Source organism: Micropterus salmoides, unplaced genomic scaffold (genome assembly GCF_014851395.1).
Source record: "Micropterus salmoides isolate LMB-PRFRI ecotype aquatic unplaced genomic scaffold, ASM1485139v1 Ms_hic_scaffold_3, whole genome shotgun sequence".
In the NCBI taxonomy this organism is placed as follows: Eukaryota; Metazoa; Chordata; class Actinopteri; order Centrarchiformes; family Centrarchidae; genus Micropterus; species Micropterus salmoides.
The window spans coordinates 31,504,324-31,517,031 of NW_024042261.1; the positions used below are offsets into that span (position 1 = coordinate 31,504,324).

Below are 12,708 nucleotides of genomic sequence, written 5' to 3' on the forward strand. Positions count from 1 at the left end.
CTCTGTAAAGACACAGCCAGGTTTGACTGGTGATGGCTTCTGAAGCCAGATGTCTGGATGCCTTCAGTCCTGGCAATGATGAATTGTCTTGCTGAAAGCATCAACAACTTGTTTCCCCATTATTCCAGCTACTGCAATGACAAGCTCCGTGTCTGCATTGACTTGACTGGCGAGTTGAGGCTGCAGAAGACAACACACACTTTTTCTGGGCCATTAATAATCATTTAGTATTTTTTCACACAGGGTGATAAGCCTGAAAGTAGGTTTCTGTACAATGTGCACATACAACTTACAGTAAAAATACAAGAATTTAAGGATAGTAATTTACTCCATATTCCAAGGTGCTGCAACTCAATATGGTCCTGCCCAGATTGGGTCACACTGGCTACATGTCAAGCCTAAAACCATATTCTACAGACATACATACAAACACCCCAGTCCCTGGCTTTTTGTTTGCCTGATACCACATCACACATCCCAAGTCCTGCACTCCTGCATACCAGCTCCACCTAATTACAGTTCAGAGTCCCACTCCTCCCCATGCTGCTTCTCACAGCACCAGGCCATACACATCAATCTAAACAAAGATTTAGCCTTTCCTTTAACCTTAAAAGAAGCAGCACACCACTCTCAACATAAACTCTGCAGCACCAGACTAAATTAGCCTTATTGATGAGGTACGCAAGCCTGTGGTAATTAGTTCCCAAATCACCTCCTAGCACTCAGCGGAAGTCAGTGTTAAGCTAAGGAGTTGTTTTCTTATTACAACTAATCTGCAGTGTGAATACATTACCTTATAACAGATGTCCTCACTTCAAACAAAAGCGACGTTTCTGGTAGATGGGGCGATAGTTTCAAGATATGCAACCAACAGTGTGAGGGTGGACCACCATGGAGCATCAGTACACACAGACTGGGAGTCTGGTTGGACTCTGCCTGGGTGCCTCTCTGTCTAAAGCCAAGACAGACACGCTGGGTAACCGCAATGTAAAAGTGGAGCGTCTCACCCCACAAACCTCCTTCTGTAGTTTGTCGTTCTCTCTCTCTCACTATCTTACAAGGCTTGAAAAACTCACTAAACTTGAGGCAGATTTGAGTACCAGAAAATGTTTCCCATTTTTGCTTGATAAATGACTACCATTAATCAATTTATTAAAATTGCTGTTGACACATTTTCTTATCATCAGCAAATTTAATAACTAATTGATCATTTCAGAGCTATTAAGGCTGGATGTGGTTTGAATAAGTACTAAATAACTAAATATCAGTACCTTACTTTAAGGAATATAACTATGTTTTTTCTAGAAAGCTTCTCAAGTGTTAAACAATGTCTTAAAACAAAACAGCCTTGCAAGAACTTTGGCTACATAAAATGCAGGCTACAATTACTAAATAATTCATTATTATTTAAATCTAAAAACTGTCTGATCAAAGAATAAGTAAGGGAGAGTACAAATCTAAGCTAGCATTTTCAATACATGGTGCATGGTCATGTTTCTGTCAGTACCAAAAAATTGGTTCAATACCCAGCTCTAAGCACTAATTTTGTCCATACAGGACCTGAGAACTTTCATAGCGTTATTAATATTAACGAGATATCCTTGGCTTTGGAATCTTTACCTCTGCCCTTGTTTGTAGTTCTCATGTTTCCTCCTGTTTTATCACCTCTTTCCTGCAACACTACCCCCTATCACATATTTCTCACATGTACTAAGGTAAAAATCCCTATGCTCAGCTACTTTCACATACAGCTCTAATCAGACTTGTTTGTAAAACAAAACTGATCTAACTGACAGCAGAAATAAGATGATCTGACCACACATCCTGCAACTGAATGTTGCACTCTTTCCATGAGCTTGTTGGGCTCAGTAACATTCTTTTCAATCGTTATTTCAACTGGCAGTCATTGCAGCAGCAAGGCTGGAGCAAAAGGGGGGCTGAGGCTGCTGGCAGGCAAAAGCGATGCATTCTTTGTAACATTCAAGTTCTGGATATGGAGACAATTTGCTCAGTGGTTAAGATATTTTAGGGCTGTGTATATATAGTGCATGCTTTTCTAGAAAGAGGCAGTTTTGTCATAAATGTAAAATTCAACATGCTGGCGAATGAGTAGCTACCATTACAATAGACCTGCACTTTTTCAACCAAAGACAATTTCTTGCTTTTTGATTGAGATCTAGTTTCCTGGTTAGTGATTTCTGTTACCTGGCTGCAAAGCTGTCACTCAGTGTCTGCTTTCCAGTCTGGTGACTTCTTATGGACAGCAGGGGACTGGATGGATGATTTAACACAGATTTGCTTTGGAACAGAATGAATATAACGAGCAGATGATGCTTCCTGATGCCCATCTTGTTTAGTAGTGCCAACTGCCTTGCACATGTGCAGGGGGACCACGGGCTGTGAGAACAGAAGGCCTGGCAGCCTTCAACACAGCAAGTCTCTCAGTCTACCCCCTCCTTTCCATTTAGTCATCTCAAAGGAGGAGGGAGGCAAAGTGAATAATTGTCTCTATTTAGGAAGGTCAAGCAAAAGTGCTCCTCTTGAGCCTTAACGCAACACTGAAAGCACACACACCTGCAGTCTGACTTCACTCTGTTGATAATTTACACCCATTTCTTTCTAGCATCATCAAATTGGATAAGCCTGGGCCTGGTCTGACTGGGACCCACAAGGAAGTGCATTCACATCAATCCAGGGAGGCCTCATCGTCCCAAGGTTACAGATGTGCTGCTCTCACCTGCTTCAATTCACATGTCACCCCTCCGGTGGGAAACAGGAGGAAGTGAAGAGGTGTAACTGGATCACATTGGGGACACAGCAGTGTGGGAAAAGGAAGTGGTAAGAGATAAGAAGTCTGAATGGACAAGGAGAAAGTGTAAAGAGAGACAAACGGAGACAAAGAGACAGGAAGACTGAAGAAGCCCCTCCCCTTAGAGTCAGAGGATAGATGCTAGAGGAGGGATCAACAGCTGGATCCAGCTGCTGAGTCGGAGCTTTGTCACAGCTGCCAGAGCCTGACTGTCCCTCTGGAGACTCTCAACTGTTTTCTTTCTCTCTCTCTCTCCTTTCACTATACTCACACCCTTTCATAGAAACTTGGAAGCAGTGCTAAGAGGTCTGCCTCACCTGCAGCAGCCTGTCTGGCAACCAGACTATACTAATGAAATTTCTTGTCCCACCAGAGAGCCATATAAGCCCATCTTCCTTCCTTGCCAGATGTGGGCAGGAAACCCTTCCAGCAGACTTTCATCTCTCACAACTTTTGCTTCACAGCCAACACTCTGTGTGGCTACATCACAGCCTGTACTGGTCATTGAAAGTCACCCCAAAGCAGTGGAAACACTGCTTGCTTTACCACTCAGCACCTACATAACAGACAGTTACCAACAAAGAATTCTTATTGCATGTTTTTCATAGTATCACTGGCTGGTGGTTGCAAGTGTATGACAGACTAGCAATGTAATCTATTTCAAAAACTTGAGTAGGTTCAAAAATACATTAACTTTCTAAAACATATATAAGGTATATAATAATTAAAGGAAACCGGTTACTATTCCAAAGCAATCAACTGTCTGACATAAACACTGCTACTACTACCTTTACTTACTACTGCTGAAGTTGATCCAAGATGGTGCTGAGTATAGCTGCCTCGGTGTTCGGTGCGCTTTGTTTTGTTTTTGTGTGTTAATTCAGTTTTCAGCTGTGATTCCCGGTGCTCTTTCACCAGGGAGGAGCTCATGAACATCAGGGGAACAACTCCAGCGGATTTAATTCCCACTTTCCTTGCTTCAGTTCCATATTTATATATTTCCACATTTATTTATTTATGTTGACTGTATGTTTGTCTAGGTGTAGCACCTTATCACCACAGCAAATTCCTCGTATGTGTAAAACACCACTTGACAATAAAGCTCCTTCTGATTCTGAAGTAATTAAATTAAACGATGTCTGTGAAGATTCTTAGTCATCCAGCTCATAGTGTAAATTTTGGAAAATGATACATCCTTTAAGTCATTTAAAGCAAAAATGGTAAACATTCCCTGGTTCCAGTTTTTGAAGGTTAGGGGTTAGGGGGTCATGATTACTGCTTTTCTCTATTTAATATGTATAATTTAATTATAATTTCAGTTGAATATCTTTGGGTTTTACCCTGTTGGTTGGACAAAAAATGTTTTATTGGGCTATGGGTATGTGATGGACAATATACAGCTTTTTATAAATTTTATATATTTATACATTTTATATATTTGATGAATGAATTGATTGATTGTAAAACAAATTGAGAGATTAATCTCTGCACATTATTGTCTACAAATGCAGCGGTCTTTCTGTTCTGTTCAGTTTGGTGCTCAAACACCCACAGCTTTGGTTTTCCACTAATGAACAGTATTTCCTACCACCTTCTGTATTCAACCATATAACAATAAAAGTTTTACCACAACTTTCTCCTTTTCCTGTTGGAAACAGAGAAGCGGTGGATGTGCTGATGGACATCTGAGCACAATAAAATGCGTTCAGCTGTCTCAAGCACAGCAACTTTGACCTGAACACCCACTCTCTATCCAGATGTACATCAGTGTTTATGTTCGCTTCAGTGCCCCTGCTAGGCCCAGGAGTAAGTGTTCAAGGAAGTATTACATTTGCGAACACATTAAGTAGCACATCCAGTTTCCTGCAATTTTACCATTCCCTGAAAATACTGTTATACCACAGAGCCACAGTGAAGCTTGGTAGTTAGCAGCAGGAAAAAGAAACAGAAGAGACCAAAAGCAGTGTCAGTTCGCCTCAAGCTAAACCAATCTCACAGGGAGACAGGCCAGTCTGGTATTAAAACAGACAAGTGAACATTTCGTTTCACACAAACCATCCCCAGAAAAATGTCTGCTGTAAATTGATTACATGGTTTGTGTACCAAAATACTAGTCTGAAATAACTATCTCTCCAACTCTCTCCATAGTTAGTTTCATTTTGGATACTCTGGAAAAGCTTCACTTGGGAGGTTATCACAGAGAAAAAAAATAGTAATGTAGATAGTGATTGAGAGAGTGAAAGTGACAGCAGTCAGGTGTCCCTTTCAATCACCAAATTGTTGCATTTCATGTGGCTGATTTGCAGAACTTCACTTTGGGTGAAAGTCAAAATGAGCCGTTTTTATGCACTACACCAATAACTCCTGGCAAATTTTGGTCCACATTTAAGACAAGCACCTAAAATGGTTGGTGGGGAAGCAGAGCACTACAGAACATAAATTTTAAAATATTTTTAATAAAATAAACTAGATGGCAACAAACTTCAAATCCCACATGCCACTTGCACTTGTCAGCTTTTTAAAATTACTGTCAGAGAGTAACTTAAAAATGTTTTTTTCTATTCTACAGGGAATTTAAATGTAAATGCTCCATATTTGTATAGCACCTTTCTGGTGTTTTGGACCACTCAAAGCACTTTTACACTACATCACATTCACACACTGAGCCTAAGCGTTCTAACAGAAACTAACCTTCATAGACTGGTGGAACAGTCACCAGGGGCAATTCGGGCTTTAGTATCTTGCCCAAGGACACTTCGACATGCAGCCTGGAGGAGCCGGGGACTGAACTGCCAACCTTCCGATAAAGTGCCAACCTGATCTACCTCCTAAGCCACAGCCACCCTAAGTATTCTTGCACACACAAAAGAATAAAGTTAAGAGATTGTGTAAAGCAAGATGTACTTTAGCAATGTAGGCTTTACAAAGTCCCCTTAGCTAGAACAAAAGCAACTCCTGCAATCAAACAGTGAACACCAAATCGGTATCCTGACTTAACAACAGAGAGTATTAATGTTTCTGGATAAGGAAAGTTATTACCTCACATCACGCAGTAGCCACCATGACTCAAGGTATTGGAATTAGGGTTATTAGCATCAGCCTGGTGGTCACCAGTAGGTGGTCACAATAGTACAAAAAGACTGTGGAAACTGTGAGAAACTAGTGTGAAAGAAACACATCCTTTCAATCATTCATAAATCTCTCCAGGGCAATTATGTGTATTCTTTTTTCCTCATACACTGGTCTCTTTTATGTTGGCAGGAATGGAGAAGTGATTCAGAGTGCCTCTTCACTGAGGTGCCTCTTTCAACTAGACTGCCTTTAAAGAATTCAGTGAAATAATGAAGTTGTTTGAGATGTACTGTATGTTACACCGCTTGAAAAGACCTATCTGTTATCTAAACTAAAAACTAGCAGGCTCATAGTATTGTTGCAGACAAGAAATCCTAGCCAAAGCATAACAATCCTATACAATATCACCAGTGTTTTTTCAAGGGAAGTGATGTGTTTAGTCAAAAAGTTGCCGAGACATTACTGAGACAGGAAGTACTTTAGGCAGCAAAGGAACTGATAAATGTAAACTTCAGCTTCAAGAAAGAAAAATGGCAAAATGTTCATTTTCAGCAATCAGGGTTCGTGTCATGTTGCTACGGGGCTCTAGCGATGACAAGCGGTTCTTTCTATCATGAACATGGGGGAGGCAGACCTATTCTCACACGCAGCTAATGAGAAATGAAGTGGGATCAGATAAGAATTTGGAGAGGGACAGACCAACGGACAGACGAGGAAGCCCCCCTGCTCATGTCACCTCCGCCACTCATGCCAGCGCTTGTCAGGGCTCATTTCCCCCTCAGCTGCCTGGAGACCCCCTCTCGCCTTTCTACTGGAGCCAGAACGACCCCCCAAAAAAGAGACAGGGACCATTCTTAGCAGAGATAACACTCCAAACTAACCAAAAAACACAACGATATGAGGTGTAAATTATTCCCCAGTGAAAGATTCTCACATAACCAACTGGAAAACTTAATTATTTCCTAAGTGAAATAACACATAGAAGAATTAATGGCAAATAACTCGCAAAGCCAAGACTACCAGGCTTTGCCTAACTGAATTTGGATATATTAAAGCTGGCTGATGTGCCTCATTATCCTTAATGACATCTTGTATTACTCTTCTCCCTCCGTGTCAGGAATCACACACCCATATGCTTAATGACCTAATTAAATGACCTTAAAATAATGATTTGTTTTTTCATCTTGTTCACTTCTCTATTATTCTAAGAAGACTTCCCACATTTGTAATAAAATGCACACTGGCAGAGTACAGTGTAACAGTACCTCTTGAGTGAGTGCAAGTTTGCATTGCACAGTGTAAAACAGTGATATAAAGAAAATACCATTTGTCAAATAAATGGATAAAAGAAATGTTTGCCGAGTATAGCAAGCTACTTGGTATTTTGGTTGCTTTGTGGCATCAGATCTATGGTGTAACAGTTATATTTGACTTCCACACCATCCAGAAAACTTTGAATTAGCAATGGCTCATGAAATGTATTCCACAAAAAAAACACACATTGCATGCGTGTGGTTTTTAAAATGTTGTTTGTCATGTCATATTTGATTTCCACTCTCAAGGATGACCTATTTTCTTTGCAGTAGATCTGGCATATTGAATTACAAGACTGACTGCTGTTAATAGGTTTAAGTCCTTATTTTTAGTTATCTTTTCCCCCGCACATCTAATTCTAAAGTCACCCATAAACCAATTCATGTATAACAGAAAGTGACAAAATATAACAGGCACAGCTCTGTGGAGCCAGACTGTATTAGAATAATCATGAACTGCTGTGCTGGTGACCTGTGGAGGGGGAAAAAATCAAGCCACTTCAATCGTTTGAATTAATGATCACAATACCCATATTGTAATGTTTTTTTGGACAGCACTGTGCATGGAAAAAGGGGACATTGGGAATTTCATTTGCAGAGAAAAAAGGCAGTCATCAGATGTCTTGCTGAGATGTTTGGATGTAGAGCTGGCACCCTGAGTAAGAGCAGTCTGTTCTCACATGGTCCGCCAAACACACGTCTGCAGCATCCAGGCCAGAGAGCAGTGGCTTAAAGAACTACTTCATACTTGGACCCTGTGATCAAACATGTCATACTATGAGAGTTGTTTGAGAGCACTTATTAGTGCTTTTGGCGGCAATGCACAGGAAAGACACAACTCAGACCATCTCTAAAACAAAACAAAATATGGTTTTTCAGATATTTTCATAGCATAAGAACTGGAACTGGAACTGGACCCAGACTGGAAAGAATGATCGTAGAGTTTTACAGTTCTCCAAGAAATACATTTTTTAATTATTCTTTGGTTCCATTTCAAAATTCCATAATCAATTTCAGGACATTTCCCTTTCTCCTTATACTTGGTACATGGTCCCTGTGATTTATAATTATAGGACCTCCCACAAGAAGCCCTCGTCTATTTCTGCATTCAAGCCAGGAGTGGTAAGGCCTGTGTCTCCCTACACCCCTCCCTCTCCCAAGGCCAACCCCTGGGCCAAAATCCCATCTGCTGGGCCCTATGTCAGGACTGCCCTCTTGATCCAACGCCAACGTGAATAAGAATCGGTATGAACATCCATACTTAAAAAAACATCTATACTAAAAAAAGTTTGCAGATTTGAGAAACAGCTGATGAGCAGCCTTATTGTACGTGCTGTCTTTTTAATAAGATGGCCAAAAACAACTTGAGAAAACAATATATTTTAATGAAACAGGACTGCAGTCACTGTGTGTGCTGTAATTTGTCTGAACTTTAATTCATCTTGTCGTCTATAGTCATTTTTTCTCACGCTCAACTAGCCTAATTAAGGTGCCTTTTGAGAGTGAAGTGACATCTATTTCTTTGGATAAAGCCCTGAATTTGTCTCTGCCTGTGAATATGTGAAAACCCCCTTTGTGCCTGGGCTAACAGAGGACTTTACACTGCCTCTGTTACCCTGGAAACCTTTTGAGAGGTGAAGGGGAGGACAGCCAAAGAGAAGATCTTCTTGGCCTAAAACTGCAGGTAAATCCTCACTAAGGCAGTCCAATTTAAACAGCTTTACTATTAAGAAATAACTCTTCATAGAGGAATGAAAGGAATCAGCAAAGTCTGACAAATGTCCCTCTTATTTATCCAATAAATTTCTATTTGTTATACTCTTCACAATTGCCCCCAGGTTGAGTTCAGATTCTTGCATGAGCTCAGTGCTAAAGTGTGGGAGTGTGTTTACAAAAATAAATCAATTCACAAACGTTTAATGAAATAAATCTGCAAGAAAATGTCCTACCTCAAGAATGCAGGTCCCTAGAGCCGTGTTCTCCTTGATGGACACATTGTAGAAGTTTCTCTCAAAAGTAGGCTCATTGTCATTTATATCCTGAAGCACGATGTTTACTACAGCAGTGGAGGACAGGGGTGGTTTCCCTCCATCCGTGGCCACGACAGTTATACTGGGATCGGGGTTCTTTTCATAATCCAATTGTGAGAGAGTAGTTATAATCCCCGTAACAGAGTCTATGCTGAACCAGTTGGAGTAAGCACCTTGATCTTGCAGGATTCTGTAATTAATGTCCCCATTGGGCCCCTGGTCTTTGTCTCTAGCTGTTACCTGTAACACAAAGCTGCCTGGAAACACCACTTCGGGGATGACCTGCCTGTATACTGGCTGGTCAAAAAGAGGAGGGTTGTCATTAATGTCAGTCACCTGGATGATGAAGGAGGACTCAGCCCTGAGAGGAGGTGTGCCTGAATCGGTTGCCATCACCCTCAGCTCGTAGGTGTCTCTCTCCTCCCTGTCCAGAATCCGGTCCACACAGATCAGATAGATGATGCTATCCTTAGTGGTCAGGGCAAATTTTCCATCTCCTCCCTCTAGTGACACATTGACATTGGCGTACTCTCCATAGTCTGGGTCAGTGACTGAGATCCTGGCTACATACTGGCCTGGCTGTGCACCTTCTGAGATTCTGGGAGATCCATCCTCACTGAGAAAGATGATGGTCATGGTGGGCTGGTTGTCATTGTAGTCTCTGACGTGGATGGTGACGAAGGCATTGGTCACCTCTGGCTGGGTTGCGTTGTCTTGCGCCTGGACCACCAGCTCATGGACTCTCCTCATCTCAAAGTCCAGTGGCTTGTTGAGCGTAATGATACCGGTACGAGAGTCAATGACAAAGTAGCGTTCTGGGTCGCTTTGTCTCCTGTTGATTTCATACAGTACCATCCCGTTGTCTCCTTCATCAGCGTCTGTGGCAAACACCTGCAAGATGTTGCTTCCTGGCTGAAGGTTCTCAGATATTATGGCATGGTAGCGGCTCTGGTTGAAAACAGGAGCATTGTCATTAATGTCTTGTACAGTAATATCTAATGTCATCTGATCAGTCCTTTTGGGGGAACCTCCATCAAAAGCCTCCAGAGACAAAGTATAGGTGGATCTTTTCTCCCTGTCTAGAATGGCATTGACCACCAAGTCCAGATAGAGAACCTCATTGCTTCCCCTCCTGGTCTCCAAGGTGAATGCCTGGCCAACATTTCCATCCTTGATAAGGTAACCCTGTGTTGTAAGTTGGCCTTTATCAGCATCAACGGCTGGCTCAAGAGGAAACCTGGTGCCGATGGCTGTCTGCTCAGGGATTTTAAATGTGGCTCGCTTTCTCTGGAACATTGGGGCATGGTCATTTATGTCATTCACTTTGATGGTCACCTCCACGGTCACACCTGTCATGGTGACTGCAATGAAGTTGTATCTATCCCTAAGTTCTCTGTCTAGAACTTTAGCGGTTTTAATAATGCCTGTGCTCTCATCTATGTCTAGATCACTACCCACGCCTGTGCCCTCATGGTCTGAGATGAAGTACAAGGATGCTGTGATGCCAGGAGGAAGTCCTGCAGTGATGTCACCTACAATTGTGCCTGCTGGCTGTTCCTCATCTAGCTGCAGCTCAAGTGTCCCCAGGACTACGGGGGAATGGACTGTTACAAGCTCCAAGGCCACATATACCATTAGCACTATCCTTCTGTTCCACCAACCCTCACGGTGTGAAGGGTCCATTATAGACTTCCCAAAGCCCTTGGCAGCTGTCTTCATTTTTGCTCCTTCTTTTTAAACCTGGAGACACACAGAGAGAAAAAAGCTGAGCAATATCAAAACCTGACAACGGCAGAAACCAAGAAAAGGTGTATTATTTCTGCGTTGAAATACAGAGTAAGTTAGTTTAAGAAAAATAAGTATATGCCTTAAACACTTTCCCACATGTTTTATGGGCTCTGTTCCCAACCACAGCACATACAACAGACCCTGCACATACCAGTTTCCTACAGTTCTTAGTTCACTTAATAAGTCAACACCTTGTTCCTCTTGCATACCAGAAAGCTCTCCTGTACTGAAGAAACATCAAAACCACAGGCCACAGCATACTACTTCAGACAGAGAGTTCTTGGCTATACAACTCTAATTAAAAAGGTGCACGAATCGCAACCCAGTGTGTTCACCATAGCAGTGCTCTCTCATGTAAGTCTGGAAGGTGGGGTCCTGGATTTAATATGTATTTGTGCTACCACATCTAGTTCTTATGGCGTGAGTAGTTTTTAAACACCCCTCCAATAACCATTTAAAATATTTAACTCTCCCCAAGCAAGCATATCTTATCTGTCTTTCAATACTTATGAGAATTAAGAGTTTGAGTGTTCAATGAAGGAAGAAAAAATTCAAATATGGATGTTCAAAGGGAGCAAGGGTGTTAGTATTCCTTGCATAAACAACATACACTGTCTGGCAATAGATCCACACCACAGCAGAGGATCTGTAATTGAGACTGAGAGACACTTCGGAGCAATGTGGAAATGGTTTAAAAAGACTGTCACCATCTGCAGAATAATCCAAAACCACCAAGTGTCTGGCACACAGAAACTGATTGTGTCTTTTTCTTTAAAAAAAAAAAAAAGAGAGAACATCCAGTTGTAGGTGGGTCTGTCTAAATGTATGTAATACAATTCATGCAACTACTTTGACTTGTTGGCAAAGTAAATTGTGCTTTAATTTTGAGGAAATATATACAGAAGCACATTATCCTGAATTACATTTTAAAGAATTGAGTGTCCAGTGAAAGCTCTTCTAGGCTCCCCCCTGTGGTTTAACAGATACTTGCAAGGAAACATTCACAAAACATCTGTCTATTTGTGTGTGCGTGTGCACTAAATGCCTCCCATGTGTTCTGAACACAGTATGGCGATCTGTCTCAGCCATGGTGGTGACAGTGTGTTTGAGTGACAGAGTGGTACAGCAGAGTTGAAAGGCTCCATGCAGTCTACCTCTCTCCCTTTTTCTGGCTCTGCAGCATTGTAATTGAAGGATGCTGGAAGTTGGCCATAAGCACAAAAGATTCCAGGTCGAACTTCAGTCTGCCGTGATTCAAAGCCCACAGCAATGAAGATGCTGACTTTAACATCATAAATTGGTTTGAATTCAACTTAGTGTAAGTAGTGAGAAACCTTGGGCATTACATGTTTTGAAATATGAAATTGAAATCTGTGTCACTAGTTAAAGATTTAACAGTTTAACTCTGAACTCTATTTGTTGCATTCATTCCTAATTCATATTACTTTCACAAAGATCATAATAACTGCAAACAACTGGACCATAAAGGCAAGCACTACCATTACATACCATCCTTTGGGTTGCTTTGTGAGTGCTATTCTTGGCCAAAACATAAGCACATCCATGACAGGCTGAAAATCTTGACAGCACTTGAACTTTAAAGTCTCAGTATTGATTTACTTTACTGCAACACTGGGGATGCACTTTTACAAAGCTTTCTCCAAAGCACAAAGGATAGCTTTTCAAGGCCAGAATC

General features: G+C 41.4%; 1 protein-coding gene across 1 annotated transcript in view; it reads right to left on the reverse strand.

Moving 5' to 3' along the window:
- LOC119883180 (protocadherin-16-like) overlaps positions 1-12,708 on the reverse strand; it is an 82,138-nt gene that overhangs the window by 65,244 nt on the left and 4,186 nt on the right. Inside the window, exon 2 of the mRNA XM_038693736.1 lies at positions 9,144-10,964. Within this exon, the coding sequence (XP_038549664.1) occupies positions 9,144-10,943 (1,800 nt within the window). The 5' untranslated portion in view covers positions 10,944-10,964. The remainder of the gene's footprint in view (positions 1-9,143; positions 10,965-12,708) is intronic.